Genomic DNA, 12,674 nt, shown 5'->3' on the forward strand with positions numbered 1-12,674 from the left:
TGATTTGGCTCATTTTGCTAATGCTCCTGCTGAAATGTTTGAAGGCATATACTGCTGTCAGTAAACACACCTGAAGGTCCATTCAGTCTGTTGAGTTACTTTAATATTTTTAAACATTCAAGCACCCTTATATTGAACGCCATTTCCATCTTTGCAGCTCAGCTTTTCCTTTTAATATCATGTATTCTTCTGTGCAAAATTAAAGAACTCATTTATTGCAAAGATCATTTGGTTGTTTATATTTTAAAATGTATAAATGTGCCCCTTGGGTACTCTGTGGACATTGGCTCATACATAAAGAATAACATCAAAAACATATTGAGAAGAAAAGAGATTAGCCTTAGTCTTGAAATGGTGTCCCTAGCTTGTGTTTGTCAGAGGTTGGAAATGCATGACAGGAGAGGGATCACTCGATAGCTATCTGCTCTGTTCATTCCCTCCGGGGCATCTGGCATTGACCACTGTCAGAAGACAGGATGCTGGGCTGGATGGACCTTTGGTCTGACCCAGCATGACCGATCACATCTCCTTATGTTACTCCTGTTGATCAATGGATTTGGGTTCTACTAATTATCTATCTTGAATGCGCCAGGTTACCGGCCCTCTTCCAGCTCCTCCAGAACCCCTTGTTGACATTCTGGCTGCACTTCTCCCCACATCTACCGAACTTAGCATACCCCTTCATGGCTCCACAAAATGCCCAGATCTCCTTATCAACTTTCTCCTGGAATGGCCAAGACGGCCATTTGTGAGACCAGGGAGGGGAGGCTGGCGGTGGGGGGGAGGCGGGGGGAGACTGTGACTGTGAGGCCTAATTTTGCTCCTCTCTGTGTTCACACACCTGGGCAGCGTCCAATGGCTCCCTCAATGCCTTTGGGGAGAAGTGGGCATTGTCCAGGGCTCTCTGCTCAGTGATCCCTACAGGCTCCCTTGTTTTAACCCTATAACCTCTGTGCCTGTCCCTGTTTCCTTTTCAGTTGTCCCCCTTGTTTATTTTGGTTCCTCAGCCCAGTGGTTCCCCTCTGTAATCTTTCAGCTGTGAGTGGACTTGTGCCCAACTACTATTTAGATCCCAATAGGCTCAACCCATCACTGAGTCAGAGCAGGCTACTCTGGCTCACCTAGCCAAGGAGGAGACCTTGCACCAACAACCTTGCTGGGCATGTTCCTGCTCCAGGCCTGGTATAAAGGCCGGTGGAGCTAGCCCTTTGGGACTGGCCACCACCAGGGAAGCTCCAGAGAGAAACTACCCACAGACCAGACCACAGAGGCTAACCAGCTGGAGACAATCAGTGAAGACCTGAAGCCACAGAGGATGGTGGGAAAGCAGGTAGAAAGCAGCTTAGGGAGGTGAACACTCCCCAGTAACTTAGCATGTTTCGATTGGAATACCCACCAAGTCAGTGGTGGGCCATCCCACCGCTCCTAGGGCCCTGGGTTGGGGCCCTTGGAGCAGAGAGGGCCCAGGCCTCTCACCCTCTTCCCAAGCCAGGACCCTTGAGCTGTGTCTACACGTGCACGCTACTTCGAAGTAGCGGCACTAACTTCGAAATAGCGCCCGTCACGGCTACACGCGTCGGGCGCTATTTCGAAGTTAACTTCGACGTTAGGCAGCGAGATGTCGAAGTCGCTAACCTCATGAGGGGATCGGAATAGCACCCTACTTCGACGTTCAACGTCGAAGTAGGGACCGTGTAGATGATCCGCGTCCCGCAACGTCGAAATTGTGGGGTCCTCCATGGCAGCCATCAGCTGGGGGGTTGAGAGACGCTGTCTTTCCAGCCCCTGCAGGGCTCTATGGTCACCGTGGGCAGCAGCCCTTAGCCCAGGGCTTCTGGCTGCTGCTGCTGCTGCTGCAGCGGGGGATTCATGCTGCATGCACAGGGTCTGCAACTCGTTGTCGGCTCTGTGTATCTTGTGCTGTTTAGTGCAAGTGTGTCTGGGAGGGGCCCTTTAAGGGAGCGGCTAGCTGTTGAGTCCGCCCTGTGACCCTGTCTGCAGCTGTGCCTGGCACCCTTATTTCGATGTGTGCTACTGTGGCGTGTAGACGTTCCCTCGCAGCGCCTACTTCGATGTGGTGCTGCGCAACGTCGATGTTGAACATCGACATTGCCAGCCCTGGAGGACGTGTAGACGTTATTCATCGAAATAGCCTATTTTGATGTCGCCACATCGAAATAGGCTACTTCGATGTAGGCTTCACGTGTAGACGTAGCCTTGGGGTTTACCCTTCTAGAGAGGCCTCATTATATTGACTCTGTCCACTAGGCAACACTGCCCTGCAAAAGGGGGCTTGCAATATAACCCTTGGTCACTAGGCCACACCACCCTACAAGAGGGGCTTGCCATATTAACTCTGGGTGCTAGGCCACGCTGCCCTGTAGAGGCCGTTCTTGTACTCACTCAGGCCTCTAGCATAAGCAGCCCTGTAGCAAGGGGGGGCCCTGAATAAATCACCCCCTGAAAAATGCCTTTGAGAAGCTGGGCCTTAGCCTCCTGTTCTTGTCTATAAAATGGGATAATGGTGCTCCCATACCTCATGGGGACACTGTGGGGACAAAACAGATTACTTTGGAACTTTAAAACACTCAGGTACTCTGATGATAGGCGCTTTATAAATAGATAGATTGTATCTCGGGGGGAATACCCGTTAACCCAAGGGAGCAGTCTGTTGTTTATTTCCACAGGCAGAAGCTCAGTTGCTTCAGCAGAATAAGACTATTAACAGTTGTGGGCAGTGTTCCCTGTATGCTGAGCACTTGGGCAGTCACCCAGGAGAGACTCAGATGCCTCCCGGCTGATTAGCAGAGCGCTCACAGCCAGCTTCAGTGGGCAGCGTGTGTTTCTATTGGTGGCACACATCCACACATGCCTTCATGCACATAATGAAATTTATTCCACCCATGGATTAAAAAATTAGAGGGAACACAGGCCCCCACACAGCCTGCAAACCACAGGGGGCCTGCTGGAAATTAGGCAGCCCCCAGACAGCCTGCACACTACCAGAAGGGGCACTGGAGGCAGTCCCTGGAACATGGCCTTATCCAGACAGCCTGCAGGCAGTGGGGAGGCTGCTGGGGAGGACAGTTGAAGAGGGGGCAGACCCCTGAGCCTGGCCCCTCCAGGCAGCCAGCAGGCCACAGGTCAGCTGGAGGGGAGCAGCAGCAAGGGATGTCCCACTGAAACCTACAGGCCCACCCCAGCAGCCCACAGACCATGGGGTCACAGAATCACAGAATCCTAGGGCTGGAAGGGACCTCAGGAGGTCATCTAGTCCAGCCCCTGCTTCAAGCAGGATCAATCCCCACTAAGTCATCCCAGCCAGGATGTTGGCCAGCCCGGACTTAAAAACCTCAAGGGATGGAGAATCCAACTCTCAAGGCAACGTATTCCAATGCTTCACCACTCTCCTGGTGAAACAGTTTTTCCTAATATCTAACCTACACCTCTCCCTCTTCAACTTCAGACCATTACTCCTTGTTCTGCCATCTGACACCACTGAGAACAGTTTCTCACCCTCCTCGTTAGAGCGTCCCTTCAGGAAGTTGAAGGCTGCTATTAAATCACCTCTAAGTCTTCTCTTCTGTAAACTAAACAAGCCCAAATCCCTCAGCCTAACCTCATAGGTCTTGTGCTTCAGACCCTTAATCATTTTTGTTGCCCTCCACTGAACCCGCTCCAGCACATCCACATCCTTTTTTATACTGGGGGGCCCAAAACTGGACACAATATTCCAGATGTGGCCTCATCAGCGCCGAATAAAGAGGAATAACTACTTCTCTAGATCTGCTCGAAATGCTCCTCCTAATGCACCCCAGTATGCCGTTAGCCTTCTTGGCTACAAAGGCACACTGTTTACTCATATCCAGCCTTTCATCCACCAAAACCCCTAGGTCCCTTTCCATCGTACTGCTGCTGAGCCAGTCAGTCCCCAGCCTGTAACAATGCCTGGGATTCTTCCGTCCCAGGTGCAGGACTCTACACTTTTCCTTGTTGAACCACATCAGATTTCTTTTGGCCCAGTCCTCCAATTTATCCAGGTCACTCTGGATTCTCCCTCTACTCTCCAACATATCTATCTCTCCCCCTAGTTTTGTGTCATCTGCAAACTTGCTGAGGGCACAATCCAGTCCCTCATCCAGGTCATTAAAAAAGATGTTGAATAACACTGGCCCCAGAACCGAGCCTTGCGGCACTCCGCTTGAAACCGGCCACCATCCGGATATTGAGCCATTGACCACTACCCATTGGGCCCAACCATCAAGCCAGCTTTCTATCCATCTTACAGTCCAAGGATCCAATCCATATCTCCTTTACTTACAGACAAGAATGTTGTGGGAGACCATATCAAAAGCCTTGCTGAAGTCAAGGTATATCACATCCACTGACTTCCCCATGTCCACAGAGCTTGTTACCTCGTCATAGAAGATAATCAGATTGGTCAGGCAGCACTTGCCCCTGGTGAATCCATGTTGGCTACTTTTAATCACCTTCCCCTCTTCCAAGTGCTCCAAAATGAATTCCTTGAGGATTTCCTCCATTATTTTGCCAGGGATTGAGGTAAGGCTGACCGGTCTGCAGTTCCCTGGATTGTCCTTCTTTCCTTTTTTAAAGATGGGCACTACGTTTGCCTTTTTCCAGTCATCTGGGATCTCTCCCGATCGCCAAGAGTCTTCAAGGATAATGGCCAAAGTTTCAGCAATGACCTCTGCCAATTCCCTTAGTGCCCTTGGGTGCATTAAATCCAGACCCATGGACTTGTGCATATCTAGTTTTTCTAGATAGCTCAGAACTTGTTCCTTCCCTACTGATGGCTGCCCTCCACGTTCCCACACTTCATCGTCTAGGACCATCACGTGGAAGTTGACTTTGTCTGTGAAGACTGAGGCAAAAAAAGCATTGAGTACTTCAGCTTCTCCTGCATCATCTGTCACTAGGTTACCTCCCTCACCCAGTAAGGCCCCATGCCTTCTGTGATAACCTGTTTATTGTTAACATGCCTGTAGAAACCCTTCTTGTTACTCTTCACATCCCTTGCCAGCTGCAGTTCCAATTGTGCTTTCGCTTTCCTGATTACTGCCCGGCATTATCCAGCCATATGTTTATACTCCTCCTTAGTCAACTGTCCACGTTTCCATTTCTTGTAAGCATCCTTTTTTAATTTAAGCTGACTAAGGATTTCCCCGTTAAGCCCAGCTGGTTGCCTACCATGTTTGCATTTCTTACTATGCAGGGGGATGGTTTGTTCCCGTGACTTCAGTAAAACGTCTTTAAAATACTGCCAGTTGCCTTCAATTATTTTCGCCTTCACCTTCGTTTCCCAAGAGATCCTCTTCATCCGTTCTCTCAGGGAGTCAAAATCTGCTCTCCTGAAATCAAGGGTCTGTATGTTACTGCTCACCTTTCTTCCTTTTGTCTGGATCCTGAAACCTACGATCTCAAGGTCACTGCAGCCCAGGGTTGAGGGTTTCTGAAGGAGAATTATAGAATCATAGAATACTAGGACTGGAAGGGACCTTGAGAGGCCATTGAGTCCAGCCCCCTGCCCCAATGGCAGGACCAAGTACTATCTAAACCATCCCTGATAGACATCTATCTAACCTGTTCTTAAATATCTCCAGCAATGGAGATTCCACAACCTCCCTTGGCAATTTATTCCACTGTTTGACCGCCCTGACAGTTAGGATCTTTTTCCTAATGTCCAACCTAAACCTCCCTTCCTGCAGTTTAAGCCCATTGCCTCTTGCTCTATCCTCAGAGGCCAAGAAGAACAAGTTTTCTCCTTCTTCCTTATGACTCCCTTTTAGATACCTCTGGATCCTACTCCTGCCCAGACAGCCTGTAGAACAGGGAGGGAGAGGTCAGGAAAATAGGGAGCAGCCCCTGTGGCGCCTAGAACCCTCCAAGAGCCTGCATGGGTGGTGGCTGGAGGGGAGCAGTCCCTGCAGCCTGTCTACCCCCTCCCCAAGACAGTCTACAGGGGAGCAGTTGGAGGTGGGCAGCCCCAAGAGCCTTGCTTCCACTTAAACAGCCTACAGGTCATGGGGAGGAGGGAGGGACAGCCCCCAGATCCTGGTCCCCCCAGACAGCTGGTAGACCACAGAGGGCACTGGAGGTGGGGATAACTCCCAACACCTGGCCGGCCCTTGGAGCACCCCACCAAGCAGGCTGGAGATTGGGGGTAGCCCTCAAAGCACTGTCCCTCCCCCCGACTAGTGTAGGGCAGGGGAGACTAGGTCCTACTCCCAACAAGCTGGAAGATGAGGCAGCCACTACACCAAACAAAGACTCCCTGGAGAAGTGCAGGCCTGGGGTGCGGGACAGCTGAATGCAGGGCCAGCCTGCAGAGCCCCAGCTCCCACCCAATAAGCGTGCAGCCCCAGATTCTCCCTCCCAGGAAAAGCTGCTGGATGTGGAACAAAACCCCACCCCCCTTAGGATCCACTGGCTGGGGGGAGGGGTGCTCTCCTGGTGCCGTGGGAGGAGCAGTCAAGTTGCACTTTAAAGACTAACGAAATAATTTATTAGGTTATGAGCTTTCGTGGGACAGACCCACTTCTTCAGATCATAGCCGTACCAGCTATGGTCTAAAGAAGTGGGTCTGTCCCAGGAAAACTCATCACCTAATAAATTATTTTGTAAGTCTTTAAAGTGCTACATGACTGCTTTTTTGTTTTGATAGAATACAGACTAACACGGCTATCTCTCTGCCACCGTCAACAGAAGAATAGTGCAGCGGCTCTGGGCAACCAACGAGGACAGAGAGGGCTTCTGGTTCACCAGGCTGCCCTGCTTGCAGAGCTTTCAGTTGGTTGCTCTGTCGACAGAAGGCCCACCGGGCTCCCTCGACAGAGACTCTATCGGCAAATACCTGTGGGCAGAACCCTGGAATGTGGAGCGAACTCCAGAGGGGCCACCCCGCTCGATTGTGCCCAGAGCCTGTCCACAATAGCGGTGCCTCAGGGCTGAAACGCATGTTCTTGCCTTTCCACCGGTTTTGTCGACAAAAGCTCCCTCTAGCCCCAGGCCAAGCGCGCCGCACGGGAGCTCCCTGCCTCTGCAGAGGCACCCGGGACTTTCCACAGGGGAGCGAGGACCACGAGGCCGGGCTGAGTAGGGCTCCGGCCGTGCCGAGGCGGGGCTCACAGCCGAGCCCGGGCCGGCAGAGCCCTGACATGCCACTTTGCGGGCGCCGGGTCATGAAAGGCAAACCATAGAGCCACCGGTCCTCCGCCGTTGCAGAGCAGCCCCGAGTGCGGAGCCCGGCGGACGCTCCCGACGCCGGAAGCTGCCGCCCGGCTCTCAGACCGGAAGTGGTTCCCCCGGTGGAAGGCGCCGTAGGCCGGGACCGTTGGCGAGCGGGGTGCCCGACGAGGCGATGAAACCGGCAGTGGACGAGATGTTCCCCGAGGGCGCGGGGCCCTACGTGGACTTGGACGAGGTGATGACGCGGCTCCCTGCTCCCTCCGCTAGGGATGCGGCCTGGAGGGGCGGCGGGGTAGTCCTCTCAGTCCCCATTGGCTGGTTCGTGACTCCTACAGTTCCCCCTTCGGTCCGCTTGTGCCGCGCGGCTAGCGACCGTCCTGGGAGCCCTGCACGCCAGCCGTGCGTCTCCCGGGGCCGCTCGCCCGCTCTGTGCACGGTCAGTGCAGGGGCCCTGCGCCTGATGTGCAGTCGGCTGGATTGTGGCCTTCCCCGCGGGTCTGGCACCAGCCCTGTTCTGCCTTCCTAAGTCGTCTGGAAATAGGGGCAGGCAGCGGGGGCGGGGGAGTTGGCAGCTGATAACGAGTTAGTCAAGACAATGAAATCTAAATTTGGCAGCAAAGAATTGAAAAGAGGAGTCTCCCAAAGCTGCCCGACTTAGCAACACTAATCTCAATTGTTGCTTTTCAAGATGTGTAGGACCCCTTGTTTTTTGTGTTGGCTGCAATAGCAGTTAAAATGTAGTGTTGATAGGTGCAAAATAAGGAACTGTGGGAAAGAGTTATACATATGAGAGGGGATCTAAAATACCTGTTAGTACTCCAGAAAGAGGTATAGGAGTCATCCTGGATAACTTTCTCAAAACATTGCCTCTGCACACTGAGCAAATCAAAAAAGGGTTGGAACTATTAGGCTAGAAGTAGAGAAGACAGTATACTCTGATATCAATTCAAAATGCCTTGAATATTCTGAGCATTTATGAAGCTGGAGAAACTAGAAAGCTAATAAAAATTGTAAGGGGTATGGAATGGCTTCTTAATGAGGAGAAGGTAAAAAGATTGGGATTATTCATTTTAGAAAAGAGAGATGGTCTGGACCTTCCAGGTGACTTTCTATCAACAGACAGGGCTTCAGGGAACACCAGGCACTCCTGTCTGTTGTACTTCCAGCTGGCCATTGTGTTGAGAGAGCACCTGAGAAGTCAACAGAGCAGAGGGTTCTTGCCATCCACTTTGTAATTTGGATGCAATCTGTCAAGAGAAGTTTTTGTCTAAAGATACGTGTCTACAAATTGCAGTAGTGTAGTCGTAGCCTGAGAAATTTAGTACATTACAGGTTGGTAGAAAGTGAAGGTTATTGTTGATAAAACAAGCCAAATGTGAACTATCCAGAAGGAGGAGAGCCAGGCTAGTCTACACTACCAGATAAATTTGATTTTTACTGCTGGGCTATATAAATTCGATCTTGAGTATCCTCACTTCCACACAAAGTCAAGTTAGTGCTGCCACACTAGAGTGGTGAGAGAGCAATTATTGTAGCAGTGTGTTGTGGTAACCTATCCCACAGTTCCCTCAGCCCCTCATTCTGTGCCCTTCCCCAGGGCACCCTGGTGCACCCCCACCGCTGGCAGTGCTCACCTTGCTGCCTGGTTCCCAGGTCCCCTCAGCTTGGGGGAGCGGGGAAACTGATCAGTGCTGCTCTGCCTGGCTCACCAGCGCCGGGAACCAGGTGCAGCAGGGAGCCAGCTGCAGCAGCACCACTCAGCCTCTGGAGACTAATGAATTTGATTGAAAGGCATGGCACTTCCACGCCAGCTTTCAGTCAAACTTTTAACTTGGCGATGCACCCAGCCAGTTTCGATGAAATTATTATATCAATATTAGTGCTCCCTAAATCGAGCTAATGATATTTACAGTGAAGACAGTCACTTGGTACAATCAAACTACCTGCCTTAATTCTAATCTGTATGGTAGTGTAGATGTAGCCACAGTCACTCCACTCAAATGAGTGTACAAATGACAGCAGAAATGGGAAGGTGGAGCAGTTTATTGTACCTCAAGTGTCATTTTGCTGGGTATATAAACATTTGAGTGAATGATAAAATATATAAAGGTATATAAAGCTTTAAATAGTGAATATTGTTACAGGTTGCTGCTAAATTTAAGCAAGTAGGTGACAAAACACTGTTCTTTCTTAGGCAGGAGGAAGTACAGGTTTATTGATGGACTTAGCAGCTAATGAAAAGGCAGTTCATGCAGATTTCTTCAACGGTAAGGCAATTCAACATACTTCAGTTTCAGTGCCACTTAATTTTTATATTTTAGTTATTCTATTTTTAGTTATTAATAGTATAGTAGGTTTGCAGTATTTAGTGCTAGAAATTAACAACCAGAATCACTTAGTTTGGGAAGCAAAAATAGTCAAGACAAACCTCGCTTAGATATTATCGTGAGCTGTGTAGCTTGACAGCATCTGCCGTAGTCGAGATAAACCTGCTTTTGGTTTATTGTGTTCCTTAAATGGCTTGAACTTCAGTTTTTGAAAGGAAAAATTACTTTTGGTGATATTACAATTTGCACTTTGTATTGTTTGTAATAATTAAATCATATTAAGTATAAACCTGGGAAGTATGCAAACACTACTTGCCTGCCTCCACCATCACAAATTTTCTTATTTCTCAGATTTGCCCATTCATAATAAAATTGCCCAGTCATAGCTGAATGGCTGACTTGCTAGTTAACTTTTGTTAATAATGCAATAAAAGCTTTTGTCATCTAGAATGTTGGATTAATAGAGGGTTCTGATTAATCAAAAATTTCTCATTAACGAAGTTATACTTAGCAAAAGAATACCCATTTTTCAAGAATGAGAATACAATAAAATAAATAAAGCATAAAATAGTGTACACGGGTTGATTTTTTGAACCACTTAGGAGTACAATAAAACTATATCGAACAGAGTCAACAAAAGTCCTGTGGCACCTTATAGACTAACAGATTTTTTTTGTGCATAAGCTTTTGTGGGCTTCTTTTGCATCTGATGAAGGGGTCTTTGCCCACGAGAAGATCTGTTAGTCTGTAATGTGCCACCGACTCCTTGTTGTGGTGGGTACAGACTAACACAGCTACCCTTCTGTTACTGAACACAATGTCATAGTTCTTAATGGTTCAAAAGGAATTTCAGGATCTTGCAGTGCATCAGGGTTATCATTATCAATATCAGTTATCATTGTAGATGTTTATGGTGTAAGAGATTGTGTTGAATCTATAATAACCTTTTGAGACACCATGGAAGCAGCTACTTTCACTACATCGCTGATATGTGAGCTTGATTACTTGTCTTTTGCATAAAAGTAGAGTACCTAACCTCCTGGCCAGTATATTAGTCCCAGTTACTAGATTGAAGATTTGTATTGGGAGACATCAGAAATGCCATTTAATAGAGCTTTCTGGTTGATAAAGTACCAAATAATCGGGTATATTGAAATTGTGAACCACGTTATTGTTTACAAGAGATTGTCTCATACATCAGTATTGCAATCCTTAGTTTACATGGTAGAATAGTTTCAGGAATAGCCAGTTGCATAATTTGGGGATAAGATAATTTCTTATTCGGCCCATTTTGGATAGGAAATGCAACATGTGCCTGGGCAGTACATATTATCTATGTATGGTAAGTAATACAGGCTTGACAGCTGTCCAGCGAAGAACTATCATGAAGCCACAGTAATACTAAAATTTGCTATTGTTGAGGTGTCATTGTCACAAACTGTTAAGACTGTTTAACCTCAGAAATCCTTTGTTACTATTCAGGGTTTCTGTCTAGGAGTTCAAAGTGCTGAAGGTTTGGTTTTAAGTTTTTACATCTGGCTAGTCCACGCCCATAAATTAAAGTGGTTTTATTCAGAATGACCCAGATTTTAGTGCATGTCTTAAAGTGGAGTGTCTGTATAGGGCAAAGCCAGGGATAAGTGCCAACCAGGCATCTCTCTAAAGTTCCACAAGTACATTTAAATTAAGACTTTGGAATAGCAAGGGGATCTTATCATTCAAGGGTCTAAACAGGAACTGTGAGTAATATTGAGTGACAGTGTTCTCATGTAAACAAGTGTCCAACAAAGATGTTAAGGCTCATCTGCACCTGAAACCTTGACAAACCTCAAACCCCAGATTTCAATGCACATGATAAAAACACAAAACCAAAAAAAAAAAAAAGCCCACCACTCCCAAAGTTACTTAATGGCACAAATGGTGCTTGGGAGTTCGTCAGAAGTGTGTTGTGGTGGGAGTACAGTATTTTCTTAGACAAAGAAACACGAGAGTAGCAGATGATCTGAAACCCAAAGTCCTTAATCTGCAAAGGTCTTAAGTAAATGTGTCAAGTTCAGCTTGAATAGTAGTATACTATCAACTAATGCCCCAATTCAAGGGAAAAAAAACACAGCACACACAGACACACAAGTGGTTAAATGCTGTAATTTTATACTTTGGATACATTTTGTTTATTGAAGAGGTATGTGCCTTCAGTCCAGAGTGATGAAAAACTGTAAACTATATGTAAATAGCATATGCATAGTCACTCTAGTAATTTTCTTTGTTGTTTTTCTGAATAGATTATGAAGATCTTTTTGATGATGATGACATCCAGTGAAATTTAATCTTCCAGCTATACAATGTTAAGGTTCCTCCTGTAGGATTGTCTCTTTTGTTTGATCAAAAAAAAAAAAAAGCCCAGGGTGGATCTGTATGTTATCTCTGAAGAGCCATTGGAAAGTAGAAGATTGCAAAAGATGATGGAAGAAAGGTGTTATTGCTCTGTTATCCCTTGGACTCTACACAACTATTGACTACCGCTGTTATCATTAAGAGGTTATGTGTAGATTTGCTGAGTTTTACTTGCTAATATGCTTGTTGAATAAAGTGTGAAAAAATCTCTCCCCAGGATGTATGTGCAATTTAATAGATGTTGTCATTCACTGAAATTCACTGATAAGACATGGTTCATCATTATTTTTCTTTATTAGACAAAGACAAATTGCAGGCTTTACCATCTGCTCGATAAGATTTGTTTCTCTTGTGCGGCATTAAAATATTAAGATGAAGCTTTGGTTTTGTGATCCTAGATCAGACTATCAGAATGTTGATTTAAAATACACAGATCTATTTTCATGTTTGAAAATAAATTCCTCCTTTTCTGATGTGCCAGGATGGTGTTTTGTTTCTCTTGAAGCACTTGATGTACTCAGAACTATGTGGAAGAGTGTAAAATATTCTAAAGCATGCAAAAATTGTCTTGCCTGTACCTTAGTGCAAGTTATAGTTAAGAAAGGCCTGCTCCTTCTATTGTTCAGAATCTGAGCTTTACATTAAAAGTACAATGGAGGTTTCTAACTGGTATATATGTTTTCATATTCAGAAATGCTACCCAGCTGAATCTTAGGTGTGACTGTATCCCATAATTTCTCATCAGAA

General features: G+C 47.1%; 1 protein-coding gene across 1 annotated transcript; it reads left to right on the plus strand.

Annotated features, from left to right (window-relative positions):
- The first annotated feature begins 7,309 nt into the window (after positions 1 to 7,309).
- On the plus strand, positions 7,310 to 12,404 carry COPS9 (COP9 signalosome subunit 9). Its single transcript, XM_075004164.1, has 3 exons — positions 7,310 to 7,441; positions 9,401 to 9,473; positions 11,816 to 12,404. Exons 1-3 carry the CDS (start codon positions 7,379 to 7,381, stop codon positions 11,851 to 11,853), a joined length of 174 nt encoding a protein of 57 aa, XP_074860265.1. The 5' UTR covers positions 7,310 to 7,378; the 3' UTR covers positions 11,854 to 12,404.
- The last annotated feature ends 270 nt before the right edge of the window (positions 12,405 to 12,674 follow it).

This window comes from Carettochelys insculpta, chromosome 10 (assembly GCF_033958435.1).
Source record: "Carettochelys insculpta isolate YL-2023 chromosome 10, ASM3395843v1, whole genome shotgun sequence".
Taxonomy (NCBI): Eukaryota; Metazoa; Chordata; order Testudines; family Carettochelyidae; genus Carettochelys; species Carettochelys insculpta.